Genomic DNA, 18,289 nt, shown 5'->3' with positions numbered 1-18,289 from the left:
TACCATCGCTCTGCCCGCTACCCAGCAGCTCTGGCCAGTGCGATAGGCCAGGGGGGATCCATCCACAGCAACCCTGATCCATAGAAAGAGGTCAGGAGTACCAGCCCAGGTACACCAGTAACGGGGTACACTCACAGCGTCAGTTACCCAAAAGAAACCCGGTTCTGGATGCCGGTACAGAGTCTAGTGGGGGCAGCATTTGTAAGCCCCTCCTACTGTGATGAGAGGTCGCGTTTGGGATAAGGAAAGGGAACTGTGGCAAAGTTTGCCCATGCCCAACCTGTTTCCAGCAACAATAGACAGGGTGGCATAGGCGGTTCATCCTCTCACACTGACCTACCTATTACTAGAGACAGGAAAGGACCTAGAGAAAGAGAAGAGCTGCCTTATAGACCATGGAGATGGTAGGTTCCCTGCCCATTGTAATCATGGAGAACTAAAGAGGAAAGTGTCATTATAAAAAGGGTGGCTTATAAGTAGGATTCTACACGCAGAGAAATACATCTTTATAATGACCAGCTAGAATAATACACTGCAGGACTTTACAGCAGTCAGGATATGGATATTTGCAGAATTAATTACACCCTGTAGGTGGAGGCAGCAAGTAGTACCGCCCCCAGGGGTCAGAATCTGCCCGTGAACAGAGGAGATGGACACTTCTGCGCTGGTTTATACTTTCCTTGCTGTCTATATCTGTACGGTCATGTACTGGCAGTAAAGTCTCCACACTCACCCACTCCTTCCTCCGGCTGTGCGTGGTGAAGTCATACACCGGGACTTTAACGCTCTTTCCCTTCTTCAGTTTGCGCAACACATTCACCAACAGATCAAAGTCAAACGCGTCAGGGTGATCAAAATTGTACTCGTTCCTGGCTGCCAATTCCTGCTGATCTTTACTGAGGACCTGGTGATGGATAGAGAGTAGAGATCAGCGCCACAGACACATGATACATTGGCGCTAAACATGTAATGTTACGAGCAGATTATCAATCCTTCGCACCTATATACCCGTTCTGGCACGAAAGTCAGCAAATTGTACACATTTATAAAAAAAAAAAAAAAAATCATGGAAAATGCAATCATTTACATTAAATTCTGAAATTCTAAGATATTTCTATAAATCATTCTACTTTCCCAGCTACTTTTGACGGATATGGTAAAATCTGTGTAAACAAAACACATACCAGTGACAGAAGCTTTAACATCTTGCTAGTCTCTCTGAGAACAGTGACCGCACACTAACATTACACATAGTGAGAATACAGACTTCCGCAAGAGCTTGCAATCAGGCCCTGATCTCCCTCATGAGCCAGCAGGACCTGATTACCTGTGTGGAGGCTCAGAAATATCCAACAGAGGACATCTCCAAACTTACCACATGAGAGGGCACAGACAGGACCTGATGACCTATGTGAGGCTCATGGAGATCCAGCAGGTCAGCTCCAGACCTCCCACATGAGAGGGCACAGACAGGACCTGATGACCTATGTGAGGCTCAGAGAGATCCAGCAGATCTCAGCTCCAGATCTCCTACATGAGGGGGCACAGACAGGACCTGATAACCTGTGTGGGGCTCAGAGAGATCCAGCAGAGGTCAGCTCCAGACCACCCACATGAGAGGGCATAGACAGGACTTGATGACCTATGTGAGGCTCAGAGAGATCCAGCAGATCTCAGCTCCAGATCTCCTACATGAGAGGGCATAGACAGGACCTGATGACCTATGTGAGGCTCATAGAGATCCAGCAGAGGTCAGCTCCAGACCTCCCACATGAGAGGGCACAGACAGGACCTGATGACCTATGTGAGGCTCAGAGAGATCCAGCAGATCTCAGCTCCAGATCTCCTACATGAGAGGGCACAGACATGACCTGATGACCTATGTGAGGCTCATGGAGATCCAGCAGGTCAGCTCCAGACCTCCCACATGAGAGGGCATAGACAGGACCTGATGACCTGTGTGGGGCTCAGAGAGATCCAGCAGAGGTCAGCTCCAGACCACCCACATGAGAGGGCATAGACAGGACTTGATGACCTGTTTGGGGCTCAGAGAGGTCAGCTCCAGACCACCCACATGAGAGGGCACAGACAGAACCTGATGACCTGTGTGAGGCTCAGAGAAATCCAGCAGAGGTCAGCTCCAGACCACCCACATGAGAGGGCACAGACAGAACCTGATGACCTGTGTGAGGCTCAGAGAAATCCAGCAGAGGTCAGCTCCAGACCTCCCACATGAGAGGGCATAGACAGGACCTGATGACCTGTGTGGGGCTCAGAGAGATCCAGCAGAGGTCAGCTCCAGACCTCCTACATGAGAGGACACTCACATTTGGAGCACAACCTTCCTATTAGTAGCACAAAGTATAATAGTGATATTGCGGCACCATAATGAATAACGGGATGGGCCTCAGGATGAATGTCAGTATATTAGTGCTCAGAGTTGTGACTGGTAAATCTGGTGAGGATCACACTAGAGGATATATAACACGTTATATATTGGATGCTCAGAGACATCCAGCAGAGGTCAGCTCCAGATCTCCTACATGAGAGGGCACAGACAGGACCTGATGACCTGGTTGGATGCTCAGAGAGATCCAGCAGAGTTCAGCTCCAGACCTCCTACATGAGGGGGCACAGACAGGACCTGATGACCTGGTTGGATGCTCAGAAAGATCCAGCAGATCTCAGCTCCAGACCTCCTACATGAGAGGACACAGACAGGACCTGATGACCTGGTTGGATGCTCAGAGATCCAGCAGAGGTCAGCTCCAGATCTCCTACATGAGGGGGCACAGACAAGGCCTCAGAGATTCATGACTTCTGCTTGAACTCCACACATTTCCTACATGCCTTACTCACACTCACATTTGGAGCACAACCTTCCTATTAGTAGCACGAAGTATAATAGTGATATTGCGGCACCATAATGAATAACAAGATGGGCCTCAGGATGAATGTCAGTATATTAGTGCTCAGAGTTGTGACTGGTAAATCTGGTGAGGATCACACTAGAGGTTATATTACACGTTATATATGTGCCGTACACACCTTATAGAAACAGTCCATGGAGAGGAGAACGACCCAGGGCACATCCAGAGCTTCAATAATTTTATTGGCTACGGTGGTCTTACCAGACGCGCTGCCCCCACACAGACCTAAAGAAGAGGAAGGAAACTTCAGTATAGTGTGCGGGGCAATAGTGCAGCACAGTGCGCGGGGCAATAGCGCATAGTATAATGTACAGTGTAATAGTACACGAGGTAATAGTGCAGTACAGTGTATAGTGCACGGGGTAATAGTGCAGTACAGTAATAGTACACAAGGTAATAGTGCAGTACAGTATATAGTACACAAGGTAATAGTGCAGTACAGTATATAGTACACAAGGTAATAGTGCAGTACAGTGCGCAGGGCAATAGAGCGTAGTATAATGTACTGTGTAATAGTGCAGTACAGTAATAGTACACAAGGTAATAGTGCAGTACAGTGTATAGTGCACGGGGTAATAGTGCAGTACAGTAATAGTACACAAGGTAATAGTGCAGTACAGTGTATAGTGCACGGGGTAATAGTGCAGTACAGTGTATAGTGCACGGGGTAATAGTGCAGTACAGTATATAGTACACAAGGTAATAGTGCAGTACAGTATATAGTACACAAGGTAATAGTGCAGTACAGTATATAGTACACAAGGTAATAGTGCAGTACAGTATATAGTACACAAGGTAATAGTGCAGTACAGTATATAGTACACAAGGTAATAGTGCAGTACAGTATATAGTACACAAGGTAATAGTGCAGTACAGTATATAGTACACAAGGTAATAGTGCAGTACAGTGCGCAGGGCAATAGAGCGTAGTATGATGTACTGTGTAATAGTGCAGTACAGAGTACAATACACAGTATAATTGTACAGTATACTGCTGTATGGATATAACTGTATAATAATGCAGTATAGTGATGTGTTAATATAATGTAACATACAACGATATCAGCTGTAACTTCTCAGATAACACAATACGGACTGGTTGTTTATTATATACATATATTCTCTCACCTATGACGAAAGCTTCCTTAAACGGAGTCCCGGACTCATTGTACCAGGGCGGGCGCCCAGCCGTATAGATGGTTCTCTTGCTTGTTCGTAACAATGGTGGCTCAGTCTTGCTCTGACTCGTAGTGCGCTTACGGGGTGACAGAGATGGGGTGAGAGGCAGACGGGTGAGCAGGGTGTCCAAGGAGTCGTCTCCACTGTCACTGATGAAATAAAGATAATTCTGTTACTGTAGGTCTGTACGACCAGCGAGAAAATACCCCTTCTGCCCCAATGTACCCCAATACTTTACAGCACTAATCCTCTACTGCCCCAGTGTACCCCAATACCCACTACTATGGCTGTACTGCCCCAGTGTACCCCAATACTAATCCTCTACTGCCCCAGTGTACCCCAATAGCCACTTCTATGGCTGTACTGCCCCAGAGTACCCCAATACTAATCCTGTACTGCCCCAGTGTACCCCAATACTAATCCTGTACTGCCCCAGTGTACCCCAATACCCACTACTATGGCTGTACTGCCCCAGTGTACCCCAATACTAACCCTGTACTGCCCCAGTGTACCCCAATACACACTACTAATCCTGTAGTGCCCCAGTGTACCCCAATACCCACTCCTACTTCTGTACTGCCCCAGTGTACCCCAATACACACTCCTACTTCTGTACTGCTCACTTATATAGGACTGTGTGAATGCAGTAGTAGTGTGTATATCTCATATGCTCTGCTGTTCCTATACATCCACTTACACACCACTACTCCAGTCACACAGTCCTATGTATCTCACATGCTCTGTTGTTCCTGTTTATATCCCCATGAAGAGGCAGACGGCCTCTGCTCTGTCCTCTCTACTATTCCTGCGCGTTTTGTACCTGTTGAGTGTAAGGAAACTGACGCGACCAGATATCACAGCTCCGAAGTAACACTCAGACCCCGAGGGGGTCATACTGGAGGAAGGGAGGGAGGACCCCAAGTCTTCAGCGCAGTGCGGGGATCTACAGCTACAACCACAACAGTAGTCCCCGGCCAGCGAGCTGCCAAAAATAGGACGAACCCTCTGCAGCCGAGAGATAAAAATATCTGAGGATCCCGGCTGTTATCTACATGACGGGCTCAGTGTGACCTGGGGGTGGCTCCTTGTGTGCAGGGTCTGGCTGGGACACCTGCTCTTGGGGGGGTCACGCAGACGGAGGATAGTGGGGGGGGGGGGTACCCCACTTCCATCTCCTGTCTCTATCCACATCTCAGGATCGCTGGGCTGTATCTGGGATAATGAACAGCCAGTGGTTTCTGGCATCATATATGGAATCAGTCCATGCACAGTATGGGCGACACTCCCAGGACATATTATCACTCACACATAACTCAGTCATTACCCCCTTATATCTTACTGGTACATATGTACCTAATATTATCATTGTACTGCGAGTCCTGTCCTGGCTCAGCACATACATTGCTCTATGTCCTAAATGTTACATTAGGGTCACCGTACCCCTCTTCTCTCCCACATACTGTCTCCCTCCCACGCCCAGTACTTTGTGTAATATATCGTGCTACATAAATAATACAATAACACATAATAACTAATATACATTGTGCTAATAGCTTTGTAAAATATACACCCATTAAAAGGAACATAAATATATTATAGCTGATATTCAGACCCAACTAACATCTACAACAGGTACCAGAGAAGGAGTAACTGGGAGACACTGGGTATAATATACCGCACCATCTAGTAACTGGGAGACACTGGGTATAATATACCGCACCATCTAGTAACTGGGAGACACCGGGTATAATATACCGCACCATCTAGTAACTGGGAGACACTGGGTATAATATACCGCACCATCTAGTAACTGGGAGACACTGGGTATAATATACCGCACCATCTAGTAACTGGGAGACACTGGGTATAATATACCGCACCATCTAGTAACTGGGAGACACTGGGTATAATATACCGCATCATCTAGTAACTGGGAGACTCTGGGTATAATATACCGCACCATCTAGTAACTGGGAGACACTGGGTATAATATACAGCACCATCTAGTAACTGGGAGACACTGGGTATAATATACCGCACCATCTAGTAACTGGGAGACACCGGGTATAATATACCGCACCATCTAGTAACTGGGAGACACTGGGTATAATATACCGCACCATCTAGTAACTGGGAGACACTGGGTATAATATACCGCACCATCTAGTAACTGGGAGACACCGGGTATAATATACCGCACCATCTAGTAACTGGGAGACACAGGGTATAATATACCGCACCATCTAGTAACTGGGAGACACCGGGTATAATATACCGCACCATCTAGTAACTGGGAGACACCGGGTATAATATACCGCACCATCTAGTAACTGGGAGACACTGGGTATAATATACCGCACCATCTAGTAACTGGGAGACACCGGGTATAATATACCGCACCATCTAGTAACTGGGAGACACTGGGTATAATATACCGCACCATCTAGTACTGGGAGACACTGGGTATAATATACCGCACCATCTAGTAACTGGGAGACACTGGGTATAATATACCGCACCATCTAGTAACTGGGAGACACCGGGTATAATATACCGCACCATCTAGTAACTGGGAGACACCGGGTATAATATACCGCACCATCTAGTAACTGGGAGACACTGGGTATAATATACCGCACCATCTAGTAACTGGGAGACACCGGGTATAATATACCGCACCATCTAGTAACTGGGAGACACCGGGTATAATATACCGCACCATCTAGTAACTGGGAGACACCGGGTATAATATACAGCACCATCTAGTAACTGGGAGACACCGGGTATAATATACAGCACCATCTAGTAACTGGGAGACACCGGGTATAATATACCGCACCATCTAGTAACTGGGAGACACTGGGTATAATATACCGCACCATCTAGTAACTGGGAGACACTGGGTATAATATACCGCACCATCTAGTAACTGGGAGACACTGGGTATAATATACAGCACCATCTAGTAACTGGGAGACACTGGGTATAATATACCGCACCATCTAGTAACTGGGAGACACTGGGTATAATATACCGCACCATCTAGTAACTGGGAGACACTGGGTATAATATACCGCACCATCTAGTAACTGGGAGACACCGGGTATAATATACCGCACCATCTAGTAACTGGGAGACACCGGGTATAATATACCGCACCATCTAGTAACTGGGAGACACCGGGTATAATATACAGCACCATCTAGTAACTGGGAGACACCGGGTATAATATACAGCACCATCTAGTAACTGGGAGACACCGGGTATAATATACCGCACCATCTAGTAACTGGGAGACACCGGGTATAATATACCGCACCATCTAGTAACTGGGAGACACCGGGTATAATATACCGCACCATCTAGTAACTGGGAGACACCGGGTATAATATACCGCACCATCTAGTAACTGGGAGACACCGGGTATAATATACCGCACCATCTAGTAACTGGGAGACACCGGGTATAATATACCGCACCATCTAGTAACTGGGAGACACTGGGTATAATATACCGCACCATCTAGTAACTGGGAGACACCGGGTATAATATACCGCACCATCTAGTAACTGGGAGATACCGGGTATAATATACCGCACCATCTAGTAACTGGGAGACACCGGGTATAATATACCGCACCATCTAGTAACTGGGAGACACTGGGTATAATATACCGCACCATCTAGTAACTGGGAGACTCTGGGTATAATATACCGTACCATCTAGTAACTGGGAGACACCGCGTATAATATACCGCACCATCTAGTAACTGGGAGACTCTGGGTATAATATACCGCACCATCTAGTAACTGGGAGACTCTGGGTATAATATACCGCACCATCTAGTAACTGGGAGATACCGGGTATAATATACCGCACCATCTAGTAACTGGGAGACACTGGGTATAATATACCGCACCATCTAGTAACTGGGAGACACCGGGTATAATATACCGCACCATCTAGTAACTGGGAGACACCGGGTATAATATACCGCACCATCTAGTAACTGGGAGACACCGGGTATAATATACCGCACCATCTAGTAACTGGGAGACACCGGGTATAATATACCGCACCACCTAGTAACTGGGAGACTCTGGGTATAATATACCGCACCATCTAGTAACTGGGAGACACTGGGTATAATATACCGCACCATCTAGTAATTGGGAGACACCGGGTATAATATACCGCACCATCTAGTAACTGGGAGACACTGGGTATAATATACCGCACCATCTAGTAACTGGGAGACACCGGGTATAATATACAGCACCATCTAGTAACTGGGAGACACCGGGTATAATATACCGCACCATCTAGTAACTGGGAGACACCGGGTATAATATACCGCACCACCTAGTAACTGGGAGACACCGGGTATAATATACCGCACCATCTAGTAACTGGGAGACACCGGGTATAATATACCGCACCACCTAGTAACTGGGAGACACTGGGTATAATATACCGCACCATCTAGTAACTGGGAGACTCTGGGTATAATATACCGCACCATCTAGTAACTGGGAGACACTGGGTATAATATACCGCACCATCTAGTAACTGGGAGACTCTGGGTATAATATACCGCACCATCTAGTAACTGGGAGACTCTGGGTATAATATACCGCACCATCTAGTAACTGGGAGACACTGGGTATAATATAGCGCACCATCTAGTAACTGTGAGACTCTGGGTATAATATACCGCACCATCTAGTAACTGGGAGACACTGGGTATAATATACCGCACCATCTAGTAACTGGGAGACACCGGGTATAATATACCGCACCATCTAGTAACTGGGAGACACTGGGTATAATATACCGCACCATCTAGTAACTGGGAGACACTGGGTATAATATACCGCACCATCTAGTAACTGGGAGACACTGGGTATAATATACCGCACCATCTAGTAACTGGGACACACTGGGTATAATATACCGCACCATCTAGTAACTGGGAGACACCGGGTATAATATACCGCACCATCTAGTAACTGGGAGACACCGGGTATAATATACCGCACCATCTAGTAACTGGGAGACACCGGGTATAATATACCGTACCATCTAGTAACTGGGAGACTCTGGGTATAATATACCGCACCATCTAGTAACTGGGAGACACTGGGTATAATATACCGCACCATCTAGTAACTGGGAGACACCGGGTATAATATACCGCACCATCTAGTAACTGGGAGACACCGGGTATAATATACCGCACCATCTAGTAACTGGGAGACACAGGGTATAATATACCGCACCATCTAGTAACTGGGAGACACAGGGTATAATATACCGCACCATCTAGTAACTGGGACACACTGGGTATAATATACCGCACCATCTAGTAACTGGGAGACACCGGGTATAATATACCGCACCATCTAGTAACTGGGAGACACAGGGTATAATATACCGCACCATCTAGTAGCTGGGAGACTCTGGGTATAATATACCGCACCATCTAGTAACTGGGAGACACAGGGTATAATATACCGCACCATCTAGTAACTGGGAGACACCGGGTATAATATACCGCACCATCTAGTAACTGGGAGACACCGGGTATAATATACCGCACCATCTAGTAACTGGGAGACACCGGGTATAATATACCGCACCATTTAGTAACTGGGAGACACCGGGTATAATATACCGCACCATCTAGTAACTGAGAGACACTGGGTATAATATACCGCACCATCTAGTAACTGGGAGACACTGGGTATAATATACAGCACCATCTAGTAACTGGGAGACTCTGGGTATAATATACCGCACCATCTAGTAACTGGGAGACACCGGGTATAATATACCGCACCATCTAGTAACTGAGAGACACTGGGTATAATATACCGCACCATCTAGTAACTGGGAGACACTGGGTATAATATACCGCACCATCTAGTAACTGGGAGACACTGGGTATAATATACCGCACCATCTAGTAACTGGGAGACACCGGGTATAATATACCGCACCATCTAGTAACTGAGAGACACCGGGTATAATATACCGCACCATCTAGTAACTGGGAGACACCGGGTATAATATACCGCACCATCTAGTAACTGGGAGACACCGGGTATAATATACCGCACCATCTAGTAACTGGGAGACACCGGGTATAATATACCGCACCATCTAGTAACGGGGAGACACGGGGTATAATATACCGCACCATCTAGTAACGGGGAGACACCGGGTATAATATACCGCACCATCTAGTAACTGGGAGACACCGGGTATAATATACCGCACCATCTAGTAACTGGGAGACACCGGGTATAATATACCGCACCATCTAGTAACTGGGAGACACCGGGTATAATATACCGCACCATCTAGTAACTGAGAGACACTGGGTATAATATACCGCACCATCTAGTAACTGGGAGACACCGGGTATAATATACCGCACCATCTAGTAACGGGGAGACACGGGGTATAATATACCGCACCATCTAGTAACGGGGAGACACCGGGTATAATATACCGCACCATCTAGTAACTGGGAGACACCGGGTATAATATACCGCACCATCTAGTAACTGGGAGACACTGGGTATAATATACCGCACCATCTAGTAACTGGGAGACACTGGGTATAATATACCGCACCATCTAGTAACTGGGAGACACTGGGTATAATATACCGCACCATCTAGTAACTGGGAGACACAGGGTATAATATACCGCACCATCTAGTAACTGGGAGACACCGGGTATAATATACCGCACCATCTAGTAACTGGGAGACACCGCGTATAATATACCGCACCATCTAGTAACTGGGAGACACCGGGTATAATATACCGCACCATCTAGTAACTGGGAGACACCGGGTATAATATACCGCACCATCTAGAAACTGGGAGACACTGGGTATAATATACCGCACCATCTAGTAACTGGGAGACACTGGGTATAATGTACCGCACCATCTAGTAACTGGGAGACACTGGGTATAATATACCGCACCATCTAGTAACTGGGAGACACCGGGTATAATATACCGCACCATCTAGTAACTGGGAGACACCGGGTATAATATACCGCACCATCTAGTAACTGGGAGACACCGCGTATAATATACCGCACCATCTAGTAACTGGGAGACACAGGGTATAATATACCGCACCATCTAGTAACTGGGAGACACCGGGTATAATATACCGCACCATCTAGTAACTGGGAGACACCGGGTATAATATACCGCACCATCTAGTAACTGGGAGACACTGGGTATAATATACCGCACCATCTAGTAACTGGGAGACACTGGGTATAATATACCGCACCATCTAGTAACTGGGAGACACTGGGTATAATATACCGCACCATCTAGTACTGGGAGACACCGGGTATAATATACCGCACCATCTAGTAACTGGGAGACACCGGGTATAATATACCGCACCATCTAGTAACTGGGAGACACCGGGTATAATATACAGCACCATCTAGTAACTGGGAGACACCGCGTATAATATACAGCACCATCTAGTAACTGGGAGACACCGCGTATAATATACCGCACCATCTAGTAACTGGGAGACACAGGGTATAATATACCGCACCATCTAGTAACTGGGAGACACCGGGTATAATATACCGTACCATCTAGTAACTGGGAGACACCGGGTATAATATACCGCACCATCTAGTAACTGGGAGACACCGGGTATAATATACCGCACCATCTAGTAACTGGGAGACACTGGGTATAATATACCGCACCATCTAGTAACTGGGAGACACTGGGTATAATATACCGCACCATCTAGTAACTGGGAGACACTGGGTATAATATACCGCACCATCTAGTAACTGGGAGACACCGGGTATAATATACCGCACCATCTAGTAACTGGGAGACACCGGGTATAATATACCGCACCATCTAGTAACTGGGAGACACCGGGTATAATATACCGCACCATCTAGTAACTGGGAGACACCGGGTATAATATACAGCACCATCTAGTAACTGGGAGACACCGGGTATAATATACCGCACCATCTAGTAACTGGGAGACATCGGGTATAATATACCGCACCATCTAGTAACTGGGAGACACCGGGTATAATATACCGCACCATCTAGTAACTGGGAGACACCGGGTATAATATACCGCACCATCTAGTAACTGGGAGACACTGGGTATAATATACCGCACCATCTAGTAACTGGGAGACACTGGGTATAATATACCGCACCATCTAGTAACTGGGAGACACTGGGTATAATATACCGCACCATCTAGTAACTGGGAGACACTGGGTATAATATACCGCACCATCTAGTAACTGGGAGACACTGGGTATAATATACCGCACCATCTAGTAACTGGGAGACACTGGGTATAATATACCGCACCATCTAGTAACTGGGAGACACAAGGTATAATATACCGCACCATCTAGTAACTGGGAGACACCGGGTATAATATACCGCACCATCTAGTAACTGGGAGACACCGGGTATAATATACCGCACCATCTAGTAACTGGGAGACACCGGGTATAATATACCGCACCATCTAGTAACTGGGAGACACTGGGTATAATATACCGCATCATCTAGTAACTGGGAGACACTGGGTATAATATACCGCACCATCTAGTAACTGGGAGACACCGGGTATAATATACCGCACCATCTAGTACTGGGAGACACCGGGTATAATATACCGCACCATCTAGTACTGGGAGACACCGGGTATAATATACCGCACCATCTAGTAACTGGGAGACACTGGGTATAATATACCGCACCATCTAGTAACTGGGAGACTCTGGGTATAATATACAGCACCATCTAGTAACTGGGAGACTCTGGGTATAATATACCGCACCATCTAGTAACTGGGAGACACCGGGTATAATATACCGCACCATCTAGTAACTGGGAGACACCGGGTATAATATACCGCACCATCTAGTAACTGGGAGACACTGGGTATAATATACCGCACCATCTAGTAACTGGGAGACACTGGGTATAATATACCGCACCATCTAGTAACTGGGAGACACCGGGTATAATATACCGCACCATCTAGTAACTGGGAGACACCGGGTATAATATACCGCACCATCTAGTAACTGGGAGACTCTGGGTATAATATACAGCACCATCTAGTAACTGGGAGACACTGGGTATAATATACCGCACCATCTAGTAACTGGGAGACTCTGGGTATAATATACCGCACCATCTAGTAACTGGGAGACACTGGGTATAATATACCGCACCATCTAGTAACTGGGAGACTCTGGGTATAATATACCGCACCATCTAGTAACTGGGAGACTCTGGGTATAATATACAGCACCATCTAGTAACTGGGAGACTCTGGGTATAATATACCGCACCATCTAGTAACTGGGAGACACCGGGTATAATATACCGCACCATCTAGTAACTGGGAGACACCGGGTATAATATACCGCACCATCTAGTAACTGGGAGACACCGGGTATAATATACCGCACCATCTAGTAACTGGGAGACACCGGGTATAATATACCGCACCATCTAGTAACTGGGAGACACCGGGTATAATATACCGCACCATCTAGTAACTGGGAGACACCGCGTATAATATACCGCACCATCTAGTAACTGGGAGACACCGGGTATAATATACCGCACCATCTAGTAACTGGGAGACACCGGGTATAATATACCGCACCATCTAGTAACTGGGAGACACCGGGTATAATATACAGCACCATCTAGTAACTGGGAGACACCGGGTATAATATACCGCACCATCTAGTAACTGGGAGACACTGGGTATAATATACCGCACCATCTAGTAACTGGGAGACACTGGGTATAATATACCGCACCATCTAGTAACTGGGAGACACTGGGTATAATATACCGCACCATCTAGTAACTGGGAGACTCTGGGTATAATATACCGCACCATCTAGTAACTGGGAGACACCGGGTATAATATACCGCACCATCTAGTAACTGGGAGACACTGGGTATAATATACCGCACCATCTAGTAACTGGGAGACACTGGGTATAATATACCGCACCATCTAGTAACTGGGAGACACTGGGTATAATATACCGCACCATCTAGTAACTGGGAGACACCGGGTATAATATACCGCACCATCTAGTAACTGGGAGACACTGGGTATAATATACCGCATTATCTAGTAACTGGGAGACACCGCGTATAATATACCGCACCATCTAGTAACTGGGAGACACCGGGTATAATATACCGCACCATCTAGTAACTGGGAGACACCGGGTATAATATACCGCACCATCTAGTAACTGGGAGACACCGGGTATAATATACCGCACCATCTAGTAACTGGGAGACACCGGGTATAATATACCGCACCATCTAGTAACTGGGAGACACTGGGTATAATATACCGCACCATCTAGTAACTGGGAGACACTGGATATAATATACCGCACCATCTAGTAACTGGGAGACACTGGGTATAATATACCGCACCATCTAGTAACTGGGAGACACTGGGTATAATATACCGCACCATCTAGTAACTGGGAGACACCGGGTATAATATACCGCACCATCTAGTAACTGGGAGACACCGGGTATAATATACCGCACCATCTAGTAACTGGGAGACACTGGGTATAATATACCGCACCATCTAGTAACTGGGAGACACCGGGTATAATATACCGCACCATCTAGTAACTGGGAGACACCGGGTATAATATACCGCACCATCTAGTAACTGGGAGACACTGGGTATAATATACCGCACCATCTAGTAACTGGGAGACACTGGGTATAATATACCGCACCATCTAGTAACTGGGAGACACTGGGTATAATATACCGCACCATCTAGTAACTGGGAGACACTGGGTATAATATACCGCACCATCTAGTAACTGGGAGACACTGGGTATAATATACCGCACCATCTAGTAACTGGGAGACACTGGGTATAATATACTGCACCATCTAGTAACTGGGAGACACCGGGTATAATATACCGCACCATCTAGTAACTGGGAGACACTGGGTATAATATACCGCACCATCTAGTAACTGGGAGATACTGGGTATAATATACCGCACCATCTAGTAACTGGGAGACACCGGGTATAATATACCGCACCATCTAGTAACTGGGAGACTCTGGGTATAATATACCGCACCATCTAGTAACTGGGAGACACTGGGTATAATATACCGCACCATCTAGTAACTGGGAGACACCGGGTATAATATACCGCACCATCTAGTAACTGGGAGACACCGGGTATAATATACCGCACCATCTAGTAACTGGGAGACACCGGGTATAATATACAGCACCATCTAGTAACTGGGAGACACCGGGTATAATATACCGCACCATCTAGTAACTGGGAGACACCGGGTATAATATACCGCACCATCTAGTAACTGGGAGACACCGGGTATAATATACCGCACCATCTAGTAACTGGGAGACACTGGGTATAATATACCGTACCATCTAGTAACTGGGAGACACTGGGTATAATATACCGCACCATCTAGTAACTGGGAGATACTGGGTATAATATACCGCACCATCTAGTAACTGGGAGACACCGGGTATAATATACCGCACCATCTAGTAACTGGGAGACTCTGGGTATAATATACCGCACCATCTAGTAACTGGGAGACACCGGGTATAATATACCGCACCATCTAGTAACTGGGAGACACTGGGTATAATATACCGCACCATCTAGTAACTGGGAGACACTGGGTATAATATACCGCACCATCTAGTAACTGGGAGACACTGGGTATAATATACCGCACCATCTAGTAACTGGGAGACACTGGGTATAATATACCGCACCATCTAGTAACTGGGAGACACTGGGTATAATATACCGCACCATCTAGTAACTGGGAGACACTGGGTATAATATACCGCACCATCTAGTAACTGGGAGACACTGGGTATAATATACTGCACCATCTAGTAACTGGGAGACACCGGGTATAATATACCGCACCATCTAGTAACTGGGAGACACTGGGTATAATATACCGCACCATCTAGTAACTGGGAGATACTGGGTATAATATACCGCACCATCTAGTAACTGGGAGACACCGGGTATAATATACCGCACCATCTAGTAACTGGGAGACTCTGGGTATAATATACCGCACCATCTAGTAACTGGGAGACACTGGGTATAATATACCGCACCATCTAGTAACTGGGAGACACCGGGTATAATATACCGCACCATCTAGTAACTGGGAGACACCGGGTATAATATACCGCACCATCTAGTAACTGGGAGACACCGGGTATAATATACAGCACCATCTAGTAACTGGGAGACACTGGGTATAATATACCGCACCATCTAGTAACTGGGAGACACCGGGTATAATATACCGCACCATCTAGTAACTGGGAGACACCGGGTATAATATACCGCACCATCTAGTAACTGGGAGACACTGGGTATAATATACCGTACCATCTAGTAACTGGGAGACACTGGGTATAATATACCGCACCATCTAGTAACTGGGAGATACTGGGTATAATATACCGCACCATCTAGTAACTGGGAGACACCGGGTATAATATACCGCACCATCTAGTAACTGGGAGACTCTGGGTATAATATACCGCACCATCTAGTAACTGGGAGACACCGGGTATAATATACCGCACCATCTAGTAACTGGGAGACACTGGGTATAATATACCGCACCATCTAGTAACTGGGAGACACTGGGTATAATATACCGCACCATCTAGTAACTGGGAGACACCGGGTATAATATACCGCACCATCTAGTAACTGGGAGACACCGGGTATAATATACCGCACCATCTAGTAACTGGGAGACACTGGGTATAATATACCGCACCATCTAGTAACTGGGAGACACCGGGTATAATATACCGCACCATCTAGTAACTGGGAGACACTTTTCGTTTACACTGGGAAGATGAATGTTAACATAAAGCTGATACTGGGAACAGGGGCCACACCTCAGTGACAGCTCCTCACACAGGGGCCACACCTCAGTGACAGCTCCTCACACAGGGGCCACACCTCAGTGACAGCTCCTCACACAGGGGCCACACCTCAGTGACAGCTCCTCACACAGGGGCCACATCTCAGTGACAGCTCCTCACACAGGGGCCACACCAGTGACAGCTCCTCACACAGGGGCCACACCTCAGTGACAGCTCCTCACACAGGGGCCACACCAGTGACAGCTCCTCACACAGGGGCCACACCTCAGTGACAGCTCCTCACACAGGGGCCACACCAGTGACAGCTCCTCACACAGGGGCCACACCTCAGTGACAGCTCCTCACACAGGGGCCACACCTCAGTGACAGCTCCTCACACAGGGGCCACACCTCAGTGACAGCTCCTCACACAGGGGCCACACCTCAGTGACAGCTCCTCACACAGGGGCCACACCAGTGACAGCAGGTACCTGTGGGAACGAGCTCTCCCCGGCTCTCCCTCCATCTCTCCGGAAGACAGATCTCCGCAATCTCCTTTCTCCATGCCGCCCAGGACTACAGCTCCCGGCATCCCCCGCGTCCTGGACTACAGCTCCCGGCATCCCCCGCGTCCTGGACTACAGCTCCCGGCATCCCCCGCGTCCAGGACTACAGCTCCCGGCATCCCTCGCGTCCTGGACTACAGCTCCCGGCATCCCCCGCGTCCTGGACTACAGCTCCCGGCATCCCCCGCGTCCAGGACTACAGCTCCCGGCATCCCTCGCGTCCAGGACTACAGCTCCCGGCATCCCCCGCGTCCAGGACTACAGCTCCCGGCATCCCCCGCGTCCAGGACTACAGCTCCCGGCATCCCCCGCGTCCAGGACTACAGCTCCCGGCATCCCCCGCGTCCTGGACTACAGCTCCCGGCATCCCTCGCGTCCTGGACTACAGCTCCCGGCATCCCCCGCGTCCAGGACTACAGCTCCCGGCATCCCTCGCGTCCAGGACTACAGCTCCCGGCATCCCTCGCGTCCAGGACTACAGCTCCCGGCATCCCCCGCGTCCAGGACTACAGCTCCCGGCATCCCCCGCGTCCAGGACTACAGCTCCCGGCATCCCCCGCGTCCAGGACTACAGCTCCCGGCATCCCCCGCGTCCAGGACTACAGCT

The 18,289-nt window shown here is 47.7% G+C and overlaps 1 protein-coding gene across 1 annotated transcript in view; it reads right to left on the bottom strand.

The window, feature by feature from the left end:
• Nucleotides 1-17,732, bottom strand: part of LOC142142540 (uridine-cytidine kinase-like 1) — a 19,245-nt gene extending 1,513 nt beyond the window's left edge. The window contains exons 1-4 of the mRNA XM_075200419.1: nucleotides 17,608-17,732; nucleotides 4,059-4,258; nucleotides 3,049-3,155; nucleotides 734-904 (exon numbers count right to left, since the gene is read on the bottom strand). Of these exons, the coding sequence (XP_075056520.1) occupies nucleotides 734-904; nucleotides 3,049-3,155; nucleotides 4,059-4,258; nucleotides 17,608-17,708 (579 nt within the window). The 5' untranslated portion in view covers nucleotides 17,709-17,732. The remainder of the gene's footprint in view (nucleotides 1-733; nucleotides 905-3,048; nucleotides 3,156-4,058; nucleotides 4,259-17,607) is intronic.
• Nucleotides 17,733-18,289: the final 557 nt, after the last annotated feature.

The sequence above is a fragment of the Mixophyes fleayi genome, chromosome 3 (genome assembly GCF_038048845.1).
Source record: "Mixophyes fleayi isolate aMixFle1 chromosome 3, aMixFle1.hap1, whole genome shotgun sequence".
Taxonomy (NCBI): Eukaryota; Metazoa; Chordata; class Amphibia; order Anura; family Limnodynastidae; genus Mixophyes; species Mixophyes fleayi.
This window is presented reverse-complemented; position numbering and strand designations above follow the sequence as displayed.